At 43.6% G+C, this 14,285-nt stretch overlaps 1 protein-coding gene and 1 long non-coding RNA gene across 2 annotated transcripts in view; one reads left to right on the forward strand and one right to left on the reverse strand.

The window, feature by feature from the left end:
- Positions 1 to 1,252: 1,252 nt before the first annotated feature.
- Positions 1,253 to 2,422, reverse strand: LOC132028446 (uncharacterized). Its single transcript, XR_009407453.1, has 2 exons — positions 2,295 to 2,422; positions 1,253 to 1,427 (listed from the first exon to the last, which is right to left on the reverse strand). It is a non-coding gene; the product is annotated as an uncharacterized LOC132028446 (long non-coding RNA).
- A 95-nt stretch (positions 2,423 to 2,517) lies between these two features.
- Positions 2,518 to 14,285, forward strand: part of SIMC1 (SUMO interacting motifs containing 1) — a 71,674-nt gene continuing 59,906 nt past the window's right edge. Inside the window, exon 1 of the mRNA XM_059417397.1 lies at positions 2,518 to 2,780. Coding sequence (XP_059273380.1) covers positions 2,652 to 2,780 — 129 coding nt within the window. The 5' untranslated portion in view covers positions 2,518 to 2,651. The remainder of the gene's footprint in view (positions 2,781 to 14,285) is intronic.

A 14,285-nucleotide genomic window follows, 5' to 3' on the forward strand; every position in this document is an offset into this window, starting at 1 on the left:
AAAGATCATTTTGGCTGGGTCGCCTGGGTGGCTCAGTGGATAAAGCCTCTGCTTTTGGCTCCGGTCATGATCCCAGGGTCCTGCAATGGAGCTCTGTATCGGGCTCTCTGCTCGGCAGGGAGCCTGCTTCTCGCCCCCCTCTGCCTGCCTCTCTGCCTACTTGTGATCTCTCTCTGTCAAATAAATAAATAAATAAAATCTTTTTTAAAAAATCACTTTGGCTGGGGCGCCTGGGTGGCTCAGTTGGTTGGACGACTGCCTTCAGTTCAGGTCTTGATCCTGGAGTCCTGGGATCAAGTCCCGCATCAGGCTTCCAGCTCCATGGGGAGTCTGCTTCTCCCTCTGAACTTCTCTTCGCTCATGCTCTCTCTCACTGTCTCTCTCTCAAATAAATAAATAAAATCTTTAAAAAAAATCACTTTGGCTGAATGTGGAAAAAGGAATGAAAGAGAGCAAGAATAGATTCAGGAAAACAAGATACGAGGCTGCTATAGTAGACTGGGCCAGAGTTGATCTCTTAGTTTGCCGAAAGTCCTAAGAGTAGAGGCCAAAAGAAGTGAAGGGGTGCAAAAAATATTTAGGAGATAAAAAGAGACAGGACTTGTTGGTGAGAAAGAAGTAGAAGTCAAGCATAATGCTCAGATTTCTCACTTGAGCATTTGCAGGCTGGTGGTACCATCATGCAATGAGATGGGGAACAAAGAAGAAGAAGCAGGTTTTTTTGAGGGGACAGGGGTTTGGTTGTCAACTTGAGTTGCCTGTGAGATTTGATACACATTTGGATATATACATCTAGAGCTTTGAGAACAGGCCTGAGATAAACCTAGGGAGTCATCGGCATGAAAATTATCATTTAAAGCCCCAAGAATAGCTGACATTGCGTAGGGCAAGGTGTGTGCGGGTGGCCTATGTCAGACCTCTGAGGAACATCAAGATTTAAGGAGTGAGTAGTGGAGCAGGAGTCATCTAAGGAGACTAAAAAGAAGTGGTAAGAGAGATGCAGAGTCACAGAAGCCTTGTGAAGACAGTGTTTCAAGAAAAAGGGAGTTAAGGGTACCTGGGTGGCTCAGTCGGTAAAGTGTCTGCCTTCTGCTCAGATCATGATCCCAGAGTCCAAGGATCGAGGATGTGTCTGGCTTCGGGCTCTGCAGGGAGTAGTCTTCTCCCTCTGACCCTCTCCCCTCTCATACTCTCTCTCACTCTCTTTCTTTCTAATAAATAAAACTTTGAAGAAGAAAAAAGAAACAGGGAGTTAAATAAACCAAATGTCTAATGGCATTTGGTGAAGACAATTTAATGAAGCCCTTCACAAAAGGGATGATTTCAGTCATTTGACCAGAACTTGAAATCCATTGGCCGTGGACTCCTCACCCACCAAAGCTGTGATTTTCAGTGCATGGTCCCCAGAACAGCAGCATCAGTGTTACCTGGGAAATTTCAGAAACACAAATTCAGAGCCTCATACCTCCTACCCCAGATTTAGAAACTCTGGAGTGAGGCCTAGCAATTGGTGTTTGAGCAAGTCTCCTTCGTGATTGTGATGCTCTCTAAAGTTTGAGAATCACTGCCCTAGACACTGCTTAGGTAGCACATGACAAGCAATCCTTGGAGAGCCAAACCCTCTTCAGGTAAATACAATTTCCCATTGGATCTGTCAACACATATTATCAAGTTGCTGGTGCATAAGCCACAGGATTTTTGTCAATACCCCACATTTCTTGTAACACAGATCCTATCTTGATTTTAATTTTGGTAACCTACAACTAGCCAACTACCTACCACTTCACCCTCTATGGGGTATATCCTTCTTTTTATCTTTATAGCTTTGCTCATTCTTAACACCTTATTATTCCAGATGTGTGCCACCTCATGGCTTCCCTTTGTGCCTTTTTTCAAGTTTCTGACCCTGCTACCAACTGTACAAGTGTCTAGATCTCACAGCGTAAATTCCTGAGTGACAGAGATTGTTGGTGAAACTGCCAATTGGTACAACTTAGGAGTAATTTGGCATCATTTATCCAAACAGCAGAAACATCACCTTTGACCCACTAATTCTAATTCCACTCTAGGAATTTATCCTACAGACCAACTGCACATGTGTATAAGGAAGTGGGGCCTCTGTGCCCCACCTGGCCACAAGCCAGGCCATCTACCCTCAGTCAGTCAGTCCGGAGGCCAAGTCCCACCCCTGGGACGCGGGCTCAGTCAGAGGCCTGTTCACACCTCACTTCACACTTGGGTCGGTTGGAAACAGGTGGGGAAGCCCTCGCAGCCTTAGAGTCACGCAGGCATACCCGCAACACTGGCCCAAGCTGGCTGCGACTTGATTTTCTCTCTCTCTTTTTTTACTCCCCGGGAAGGGAGGGCGAGTGCCCCCGCCGAGACCGGCGCCCGCCTCCCTTACCCGGCCGCCAGCCGCCTGCCGCGGGGGTTGGGGACGGAGTGGGGGCAGGCTCAGGAGGGGCGGGGCCGGCCGGCGGGGGCGGGGCTCGGAGCGGGAAGGGGCGGGGCCGGCGGGGTGATGGCTCCGGTTGTCGCCGCCGCCGCCGCTGCCGCCGCCGCCTCAGCAGCGGGAGCCGAAGTCGCCGACGCTGCCGCCGCCACCCCGGTCGCCAGCGGCCCGCGCGCTGCCTCGGCTAGGGCCCGTAGCCATGGAGGACTTCATCGTGATCTCGGACGACAGCGGCTCCGAGAGTTCCGGGGGCGCCCGCTCGGGCAGGGCACGGAGGCTCCGCCGGGCCCTGTCCCGGACCCCCGGCGCGCTGCCCCGCCGGACTGTGGTGAGTGAGCGAGCCGCCGCTCGCCAAGCCCCACCGCGGCGGGGGTGCCGCCTCCCAACCCCGACTTGGCCCGTTGTCCCCTGCGCCCCCGCCTCCCGCCCCTTGGTGCCTCACAGCTGCAGCCGCTTCCCGCCTCCCCGCCCGCCGGCCTCTCCCGCCCGGAGCAGCGCGGCGGGCCAGGGCCGCGGCCGCCGGGCCTCCCGGGCTCCCCGCTCCAGCCGCAGCGGGCCGGGGCTGGCGACGGCGGCCGAGCACATGGACGGCGTCTGGCGTACCTGCGGCTGAGGGTGCGGGAACCCGCTGCAAGAGGCGGCCTCAGGCCGGGCCGCGGGCTCCCCCGGACACAGGCTTGGGGGCGGGGAGCTGAGGCAACGCGGTCCTGGGGGCTGTCCCGGATCTCGAGGCAGGGCCGCGGGAGCGTGTAATTGTTGGGCCTGTTGTGAGTACAGATGTGTGCAGGGAGGTAACAGGAGCCTGGGCTGGGAGAGAGGGAAGCGCGGGCCTGAGCCTGAGCCAGATGGTGGCCGGGCTCCAGGGCCTGGCAGCCGAGCGAGGGGCCCGATTTTGGAGCTGTGCAAGAGGGCGATTTATTTCGCTTAGCAAACATTTACCAACCTCTAAAGGAATAGGGAGGGAAATACCTTGCACTGTTTCACCTCGAGCCCCTTAGTCTTTGTCCTTCTTCCTGAGACGATGAATGAAATATCTATGGTCCCTGCCTTTCTCGAATCCTCCACAGATATTTACTGAACCCCTAATGTGGGCTCCATGTGCTAGGCGCCGGGGATACAAAGGAGAACACAACATCCGTGGTCCCTCTCATGGAAGGTGATAGATTCAACAAGTGACTATTGAGTCTTCAAGGGATGGGAGGTGGACAGGCTTTCTCTCTATCAGAAGACTCTCAACCTCAGATTTAAGCGGTCTTCCCAGCCTCCTATGGCCACACCCCAGAAATAAAAGAATTCTGACGCTGCTGTTATTTGTACAGATCTGTAACCAAGACTTTAAGGAAGACATCTTTCTTCGTATGCAAATACTCCTTCAAGCCAAATCTCCTAGCTTCTCCTCCAATCCCAACTAGTTTGCAGTCCGTAAGTCTCCACTGCGAGCCCCTTCTGTGTCTCAGGTATAATGCTATTCGCACTAGGTGGTCATTACAAAATGGAGGGCATGCAAAACCAATTATCTTAGAGTCCTGTGTAGCCATGGCTGAAGCATGAAGGATTTCTCAGTAAATCTCAGGTAAGAATTTAGATGAGATGGACAGACAAGATTTTCAAAGTAGAAGTGAGCCCACTTGGTAAGTTAATGGCGGTGTGTAGGACATAATAGAGCCACAGTAAATGTTTGTTGGATGAAAGAATGGTTGAAGGAAGAGAAGAGAGAGAACATGTTTGATTAAGTGAGAGCAAGTACAAGGGTTGGAGCAGGCTTGACGTAAAAGGGATGCTGCATTCATTTTGGACCTCAGAGGAGGGGACTCTGGAACTCTCGAGGAAGGTCAGGACTGGAGAGATTTGGTAATCATCCAGATAGAAAAGAGCACTGAGGGCTGAATTGTGACTGAGATCAGCAAGGAAGAGACTAAAGGGAGAAAAAACGGTGGAGGGAAAAAATACTACAGAATAACTTGTAACTGCCTTTCCTCCTAGTTCTTCCTCTTTCCTATTGCTCCTTCTCTCTATCCCCCTTTACACTTTGTCAGTCTACCAGCTCCTTTTCTTCCCAGGTACTGTCCAGCTTCCCTCATCCAGGCCCATCTCCCTTCAAGTGCATAGATGTCATCCTTATCCCATTCTGTGGTGTCTCTTGTGGCCCTTCATACACACATACACGGGTACACTCTCAAACTGCTCCCCTCCCCTGTAACTACCCAACCAAGCATTTTGACCTTGAGCCTTTTGAATAGTACCCACTGTAAATCTTGCTTCTCCATATTTTTACTCCAATTTTCTTAAAAACACCAGGCTCGTTCTCATTTTATTGTTCTTGCAAATTAAATAGAGCAGTGGGATAGTCATGTAAGCAATCAGAGGCATTAAGAGACTTGCAAGGTTAAAGCCTAAAGCTCCTTTTTCTAACTTTCCCTGAAGGCCTTCAGGTCAGATAGACTTCTTCTTCTTCTTTTTAAGGATTTTATTTATTTATTTGACAGACAGCGAGAAAGAGAATAAATATAAGCAGGGGGAGTGGGAGAGGGAGGAGCAGGTTTCCCTGGGATCATGACCTGAGCTGAAGGCAGACCCTTAACGACTGAGCCACCCAGGTGCCCCCAGAGAGACCTCTTCAAATCAAGATCTTCCATATAGCAGCTGGGAGAACTTCGACAATTTCTGTCACCTCTCTCAGCTTTTGCATTTGAGAATGTTGATACCTGGCAGGACCATTAGAAGGTTTTCAATGAGGCAATACAAGGAAAATGCCTAGTTATCAGTGGTAGCTTTTGCTACACTTTGTGTTATTTCTCAATCAAGCCTGACCTTCTCAAGCTTGGCAGGCAATGAAATAAACAAGTTTTATTTATCTTTTTTACAAATATTGACTGAGAAAACAACTTGCTTGAACTCAGGAAATCAGAAAATCATCTCCAGTACTGTAGTTAACATTTCTGAACCCATGGTTCTAAACCTGGGCTCTAGTCTTCATTAAGTTTATGAAGTGTGTCTGTGTTTTCCATAATACTTAATTGCTTTTTGTTTCCCATCTAAAAACCAGAACATAGGTAATTTTTGTTGACCTAATTATGAAAAGTTTAGGAATGTATGTAGAAGAAAATTAAAATTGCCATTATTCTCACCATCCAAAGATCACCAGGGTTGACATTTTGAAGTCTGTCTGTCCAAACTTACCTGTAAATGCCTGTGTACATTCATACATAATGCCATGTGTCTTCCCCATACATTGTTTTTGCAAAAATGAAATTTTGCTCTACATGTGGGGTTTTCTTTTTTTTTTTTTTTTTTTTTAAATTTTTTTTTTTTTTTTTTTTTTTAAGATTTTATTTATTTATTTGACAGAGAGAGATCACAAGTAGGCAGAGAGGCAGGCAGAGAGAGAGAGAGGAGGAAGCAGGCTCCCTGCTGAGCAGAGAGCCCGATGCGGGACTCGATCCCAAGACCCTGAGATCATGACCTGAGCCGAAGGCAGCGGCTTAACCCACTGAGCCACCCAGGCGCCCCAATGTGGGGTTTTCTTTTAAGATTTTATTTACAAAGTTTTACAGAGAAGGAGAGAGCAGGGGAAGGAGAAGAGGGAGAGGGAGAGCATTGCAAGCAGACTCCACTTTGAACGAGAAGCCCAACACAGGGCTCCATCTCAGGACCCTGAGACCATGACCTGAGCCAAAACCAAGAGATGGATGCTTATCCAACTGAGCAACCCTACATGTGGGGTTGTTCAGCTTGCCCCTTTTTTTTTTTTCCTAAGATTTTTTTTTTTTTTAAATTTGACAGAGAGAGATCACAAGTAGGCAGAGAGGCAGGCAGAGAGAGAGAGGAGGAAGCAGGCTCCCTGCTGAGCAGAGAGCCCGATGCGGGACTCAATCCCAGGACCTGAGATCATGACCTGAGCTGAAGGCAGTGGCTTAACCCACTGAGCCACCCAGGCGCCCCAGCTTGCCTTTTAATATACTTTTTATCTCTTGCTGCACCAATACATATGTGCCTCCCCAATATTTTTTTTTAACATGGAGGAACTTTTTTATGAAGATTTATTTATTTGAGAGAGAAAGAGAACATGAGCAGGGGGAGGAGCAGAGAGGCGAGTAGTCTCCCTGCTGAGCAGGGAGCCCAACAGGGGCTTGATCCCAGGACCCTGAGATCATGACCTGAGCCATCCAGGTGCCCCTCCTCTGAAATATTGTTAATGTATTTCATTGTACAGATTTATAATCATATTTATAACCTCCTATTAAAGGATATCATGCTAAAAAAAAAAAAAGGATATCATGCTGACATTCTAAATTTTCTGTGTCCTAACACAGTATAAAGTCCCTCATAAGTAATCTTTGTACCCTTGTTCATTTGCTTGTTTAGGATAAGTTCCTCTTAGAAGTGAAAGTGTGAAGTCAAGAGGTATGCCCCCTTTGAGAGCTTTTGATACACATTGCCAAATTTCCTACAGAAATTATGCACCAATTATATTCTCACCATACCCTTTTCTCTACTATCTAGTCACCCCAGATATTGTCAATTTTGGGGGTAAATATTTACTGAACATTTATTATATGCCAGGCACTTGTAGGTGCTAAGAATACAGATGTGAATAAAACCAAGTCCCTGGCTTTGTGGAGGTTCTATTTTAGTGAGGGGAAGTCAAACAATAAATAATCACATAAATGTAATTTCAGACAATATGCAAAGCATTAGAAAGGAAAATAGGCATTTTTGTTCTTTTAATTGTTTTAATTGTTCATTTTTGTTCTTGCTGATATGATAGCCAAATTCTTTGAGCTGTTATGGTTTTAATTTTTTTCTTTGGATGTAAGTCATTCTTTCAGTAAATACTTATTGAGCACATGCTCTGACCCCGGGGACCAGAGGTAAACAAGATAACAAGGGACCTACATTCTAGTGGGGAAATATAAATAATAAACAACTGTTAAATAGTGAACAATGTAATAGTAACTTGGGTGGGGTTGGGAACGTTTTGATGTGTTTTCAAAGAAGACCTCTCTCTGAGGAGTTAATATTTGATCTGAGAACAAAATGACAGAACAGATTTGTTATGGGAAGTTCTAAGGGAATAAGGTAGCAGGAAAGGGTGCAGCTAAAGCAAAGACTTGGAAGTAGAAATGACATGACCAGTTATAGGAATCAAAAGACCAGTGGGGCTTGAATGGTTGCACAACAGAGTCCTAAGAGATGAGAAATAGGTGGACTAGGTCATTTGGGGTCATGTAGACCATAATAAGGAGTTCAGATTTTATCCTTATATAATAAGAAATCTTTGAAGGGTTTCAAGGCACTGGAATGACATGATCTGATTCATATTTTTAAAAGGTGACTTTAGCTACTGTGAGAAGATAGGACTCTAAGGCAAGGTGATCATAAAATGTAGTATTCAAATGGGAATCATTTTGAAAATGAAGCGGGTGCTGACTGGAGGGAAGGTCAAGCAACAGGTAAAAACTGGAACTTCCCCAAACAAACCAGAAGTATAATCATGTTCCTGTAAGAGGACCAAGGTGGAATCAGTGAAATCATTTTTAGAGGTTGCTGTAATAGTCCATACCAAAAATAATTGTAGCTTGGAATAGAGTGGGCTGGGTTACTGGAAGTATTTAGTAGATATTTAGGAAGTAAAATCAAGTCCTGAGAACTTGGATGGAGATAGTGAAAGAAAGGGAGGAATCAAGAATGATACCCTGGTTTTGACCTGAACCACTGGATGCATGTTGTTGTCATTAACAGAAATGAAGGAAGACTTGAGGAGGAACAGGATTGGAAGAAAGATTCAAGAGTTCTGGTTTGAAAGTGTTAAAAGTTAAGATGCTTATGGAATAGCCAGCTGGAGATGCAAGGTATATTGTTTGTACTGAGTTTGGAGACCAGGGGAGAAGTTCTGACGTGGGACACAATTTGGTGTCATTGGCACATAGACTGTAATAAAATCATTGATCTGGGTGAGATCACCTAGGCTAAGAATCTACAAGAGGAAGAACATCTGGACCCAGTGGTAGGACACACCACAGTGTCTGCCTCAGGTAAAGGCAAGGGAAGGAGGAGCAGCTAGTGAGGTTGGAGATCAGAGTGTGTGCTCTGCACATAGTAGAGCTGCAAAGCTCTATCGCCGGCAGACATGTTGGAGATATATATATATATATATATATATATGCATACACATACATACACACATGGCGGTGGAGATGGTGTGTGCGTGTGAAAATTACCTGCTCTCTTTTTGGGGTGTTATTTGTACATTTTCCTTACATATTAAAGACTTTTTATGGGTTAACTTGGGTCCTCCAAAAAGATAATGTTGAAGTTCTAACCACCACTACAGAAATGTAACCTTATTTGGAAATGGGGTAGTTGTAGATGTTATAATTCAAGATGAGATCATACAGTGTAGGGTGGGCCCTTAATCCAATATGACTGCTGCCCTTATGAGAAGACATGAAGACAGGGGAAGAACACCATGTGACGGTGGAAACAAAGATGGGAGTTGCAACTGCAAATGAAGGGATGCCAAGGATTGCTGGTGGCACTGGAAAGGCTTGGAACAGATTCTCCCCTAGCAACTTCGAGGGAGTGTGGTATTGCATACAGCTTGATTTTTACTTTTAAGCCTCCAGAACTGTGAGAGGAAAAATTTCTGTTTTAAGCTAGTTTGCAGTAATTTGTGCTAGGAAAATAATACAGCTCCCTGTGTCATACACATTGCTTCCCCCCGCCCGACTTTTGACTTCTTTTTGGTTCTTCACAGAAGTTATATATTTTTTAAGGCTTTATTTATTCATCAGGGAGAGAGAGCACAAGCAGGGAGAGTGGTAGGCAGAGGGAGAAGCAGGCTCCCTGCTGAGCAAGGAGCCCAATACGCGACTAGATCCGAGGACCCTGGGATCATGACCTGAGCAAAAGGCAGATGCTTAACCAACAGAGCCACACCTAGGCATCCCTTTATAGAAGTTTTAAGTTCTTATGTAGTCAGTCTTATCACTTTTTTCCTTCAAAAGGCTTTTTTCTTAAGATTATAAAGGTATTTTTACATTTAATTAATTAATTAATTTATTTATTTTTTTAAAGATTTTATTTATTTATTTGTCAGAGAGAGAGCGAGTGAGAGCGAGCACAGGCAGACAGAGTGGAAGGCAGAGTCAGAGGGAGAAGCAGGCTCCCCGCGGAGCAAGGAGCCCGATGTGGGACTCGATCCCAGGACACTGGGATCATGACCTGAGCCGAAGGCAGCTGCTTAACCAACTGAGCCACCCAGGCGTCCCTACATTTAATTTATTAATCCACCTAGAATTAGTTTCAAAAAAGAGAGAGAACAGTAATCTAATAGTTTTCTTTTCAAATGGTTAGCTACTTGTCCCAACATTGTTTATTGGATTTTTTACTCTGTCTACTCAGTGGTTCGAAATATTACCTTTATCAAATGGTAAATTTTTATATATTTTATATCTATTTTTGGACCTTCTCTTCTGGCCTTGGTACATGCTACTTTATTTTAAAAATATTATTTATTTATTTATTTATTTGGCAGAGGGAGAGGAATATAAGCAGGGGGAGTGTTAGAGGGAGAAGCAGGCTTCCTGCTGAGCAGAGAGCCCAATGTGGGGCTCGATGTGAGGCTCCATCCCAGGATCCTGGGATCATGACCTGAGCTGAAGACAGACATTTAACAACTGAGCCACCCAGGTGCCCCAGTGCTACTTTAATAATAAGCAGAAGAGGGGCTTAGAAAACCTGGCTAGCTCAGTGAACAGAGCACATGACTCTTGATCTCAGGGTTAATAGTAATAATAATAATAATAAATAGAAAAAACTCTTCATTGTTCTTTTTAGATTTTTTTTGACTAGTTTTTATATATTTACTCTGTCAGATAACTTTAAAGTCCTTTTGTCAACTTCCAAACAATTTCTACTTCTAAAATTGGGATTACACTAAATTGAGAAATCCATAGTTTGTGGTGTTTTACTTAATGAAGTTTTACACTTTTATGTATATATTTGTGCATCTTCTATGGGTTTTTTTTTTTGTCTGTTTGTTTTATGTTTAGAGAGATCTTTGTTGTCTTGAGATTACTTTCCTTTTATTTCCTTATTATTGTTCCTTTACCATCTCATTCTTAACATTTAGGTCTTTAATTCATCTGAAATGTTTTAGATGGTGTGAAGTATACTCACCATTTTCCACCTACTGTATTACCATATTTCTAAGATAGCACCAAATCTAAGATTTGCTGTCAACTTAAGATAAACAGCTTTTCAGGAAAAAAGAAACTAACACATGAAATGTGAGAGCAACTCTTAGATGTACCCTGATTCTAGATGTATGGGGGAAACATTCTAGATGTTAGAGTTTATAATATATGGTATTAATCAATTGTCTGAGAATAATTTCTCAAATAATTATCTTTTCTCCACTTATTTGAAACACATATTTTAAAAAGATTTATTTAGGGGCTCCTGGATGGCTTAGTTGTTAAATGCCTGCCTTCGGCTCCAGTCATGGTAACAGCATCCTGGGGTCGAGCCCCTAATCAGGCTCCCTCCTCAACAGGAAGCCTGCTTCTCCCTCTCCCACTCCTCGTTCTTGTGTTCCCTCTCTTGCTGTCTCTCTCTGTCAAGTAAATAAATAAAATCTTTTTTATAAATGATTTATTTATTTATTTTAGAGAGAGCGAGCATGTGAGCGAGCAGGGGGTGGAATAAGTGGGGTGGGGTAGAAGGATAGAGAGAATCCTGAAGCCGACTCCCTGCTGAGCCTGCAACCCAACTCAGGGTTTGACCTAAGCCAAAACCAACTCAGGGCTCAACCAACTGCACCACCCAGGCAACCCCTGAAACATATTTTTAACACCAAATTATTTTACACACTTGTGTCTGTTTCTTGGGGGGTTTTTTGTGTGTGTGTAAGTTTTATTGATTTGTCTATTCTCAGTGACAGAATTCTAATGTTTTATTTTTGTAGTTTGATAATATTTTTTGTTATCTAATAGAGCAATTACTTCTCCTTATTTTTTTTACCCAAAATTTCTTGGTGATTTTGCCCATTTAGTCCTCCAAAAGAATTTTACAATCAGTTTGTCAAGGATTACATTAGATCAGGGTTTCTTTGGGTCAGATAATTCTTTTCTGTGGGAGGCTGTCCTGTGCACTGTGGAATGTTTAGTAGGATCTTTGGTCTCTGCCCACTAGATGCCAGCCAGCAGCAGCCCTTCCCTCCCCTCACTTGTGACAACCAAAAATGTCTCCAGACACTGCTGAATGTCTCCTGGAGGGCAAAATTGCCACTGGTTCAGAACCACTACATTAGATTCAGAAGTTAACTAGGAAAGAACTAATATCCTTTTAATACTGTCTTCCTAATTAGAAACATGATTTAACTTTTATTTTATGGGGTTTACTTTTTGGCAATCAGTAAAACTTTCTTTGAATCCTGTGCCTTTCTTTTCCTGGAGCTAATGTTTTGATTCTGAATGACTGGTTGCCTCTTAGGGTTGAACATGTTAATCACGGTGAGCCTCACATAGTAAGAATAGCTGGCATTTATGCCAGGCAGCATGTTAATTAAGTACTTTGCATGGATTATCTCATGTAATCTTCACTGCAGCCCCATAAGGTTGATAGTGTTGTTACCCCTATTTGATAGATGAAGAATCTGAGGCAGGCGACCAGGTGCTAACTGGTAGAGATGGTTTACCACGGCTACTCTCAATCTTAAAAATCCTGGAGTGAGCTTGCAAACCTCTTACCAGGTTTCCAAAGGTACATCCTCTGGAGATGCTAGAAATAAATGGATAGTTGAAAAAAGGGAATTACAAAATATAATTCTATTCTTTAAATGTGTCATTTAAGAATAGACCCATTGGGGTTTGTTTGTTTGTTTGTTTTAATTTTATTTATTTATTTGACACACAGAGAAAGATCATAAGTAGGCAGAGAGGCAGGCAGAGAGAGAGGGGGAGCAGGCTCCATGCTGAGCAGAGAGCCCAACACAGGACTGGATCCTAGGACCCTGAGATCATGACCCAAGCCAAAGGCAGAGGTTTAATCCACTGAGCCACCCAGGCACCCACCATTGGGGTTTTTTAATCCAAAATTGTTTTTTAAAACTCTATCATCTACTTGAAAATATTTTTTTAAATTGTCATCTTTTTCTCAGTCTCTTCCCCCTAAATAATAAGTTCACTGTTGGACACATCCATATCCCCAGCAAGTAGCTTAATGCCTTGAACAGAGTAGGTGCTCAGTAACTGTTCAAGGAGAAATAGAATTCTTTTTTTTTTTTTTAAGATTTTATTTATTTATTTGACAGACAGAGATTACAAGTAGGCAGAGAGGCAGGCAGAGAGAGAGAGGAGGAAGCAGGCTCCCTGCTGAGCAGAGAGCCCGATGCGGGACTCGATCCCAGGACCCCGAGATCATGACCTGAGCCAAAGGCAGCAGCTCAACCCACTGAGCCACCCAGGCACCCAGAAACAGAATTCTTATTACTGGTTTTCTGAGGAATCTTTTTCTCCTGGTAAGTTTTGTTACAGTTATATCAAAATAACCTTCTGTAATGGGAAAGCCAAAGGATAAATATGGAACCTATCCCAGGCTAATTTTTTCCCCAGACTAATAAAGATTTTTTGAACAAAAAAAATGTATATGTCTAGAGTAAAAGGCAAAGTTCACCTACATTTTGAATTTAAAACATCAAATGCCAAACTAATTCAAATCCTAAATCAGGGTCAGGTCCCACACAAGCCTGAAGATCACTTCCCCCATTCTCCATTAACAGCTTTATTAAGATATAATGCCATACCTTACATAAAAATCACCCATAAAATTCCCTGAGTTGTTTAAGCCTTACCACTGTCTAATTTTAGAACATTTTCCTTACTCCAGAAAGAAACCCTATATTCACCAAGGTTCTCTTTGTTTTTGTTTGTTTTAAGGTACTCAATCATATCATTTGAAAAATAAAATTTCCCCATTTTAAATTATAAAAGGTATTTTTAAAATTTTAAATATATGTAAAAAAATTTCAGGGTATCAGAAAAAAAACTCCCCCATCCACTGTTACTCCAGAGATAACTGTTTTTGTGTATTGTTCCAGAAAATTTCTCTCTGTGTACACAAAAATACATAAATGTCTTTTTTTCCTAATAACGTTACACTAATTTTTTTATGTCTAAATATATTTTAGGCATTAAAAAATACATAGGTTTTAGTACATTGGAGCACCTGGTAAGTTAAGCATCTAACTTCGGCTTAGGTCATGATCTCAGGGTCCTACGATAGAGCCCCCTGTTGGGCTCCCTGCTGAGCAGGGAGTCTACTTGTCCCTCTCCTTCTGCCCTTCCCGCCGTTCGTGCTCTCTCCCTCTCAAATAAATAAAATCTTTACAAAGTGGGGGGTGCTCCTGGGTTTCTCAGTTGGTTAAGTGGCTGCCTTAGGCGCACGTCATGATCTCAGGTTCCTGGGATCCAGCCCATATGAGGATCCCTGCTCAGGAGGAAGTCCGTTTATCCCTCTCTCTCTCTGCCCCTCCGCCCTGCTCGCACTTACTTCTGTCTCTCTCAAATAAACAATTAAAATCTTCAAAAATATAAAGTAAAAGGGACACCTGCGTGGCTCGGTTATTAAACATCTGCTTTTTGACTCAGGTCATGATCCCAGGGTCCTGGGATTGAGTCCTGCTTTGGGCTCCCTGCTCAGCAGGAGCCTGCAGCTCCCCCTGCTTGTGCTCTCTCTCTTTCTCTGACAAATAAATAAAATCTTCAATAAATAAATAAATAAATTTAAAAAATATTAGTATCTCACTCAGACAACTGCCCATTTTGCTTAC

This window comes from Mustela nigripes, chromosome 12 (assembly GCF_022355385.1).
Source record: "Mustela nigripes isolate SB6536 chromosome 12, MUSNIG.SB6536, whole genome shotgun sequence".
Classification (NCBI taxonomy): Eukaryota; Metazoa; Chordata; class Mammalia; order Carnivora; family Mustelidae; genus Mustela; species Mustela nigripes.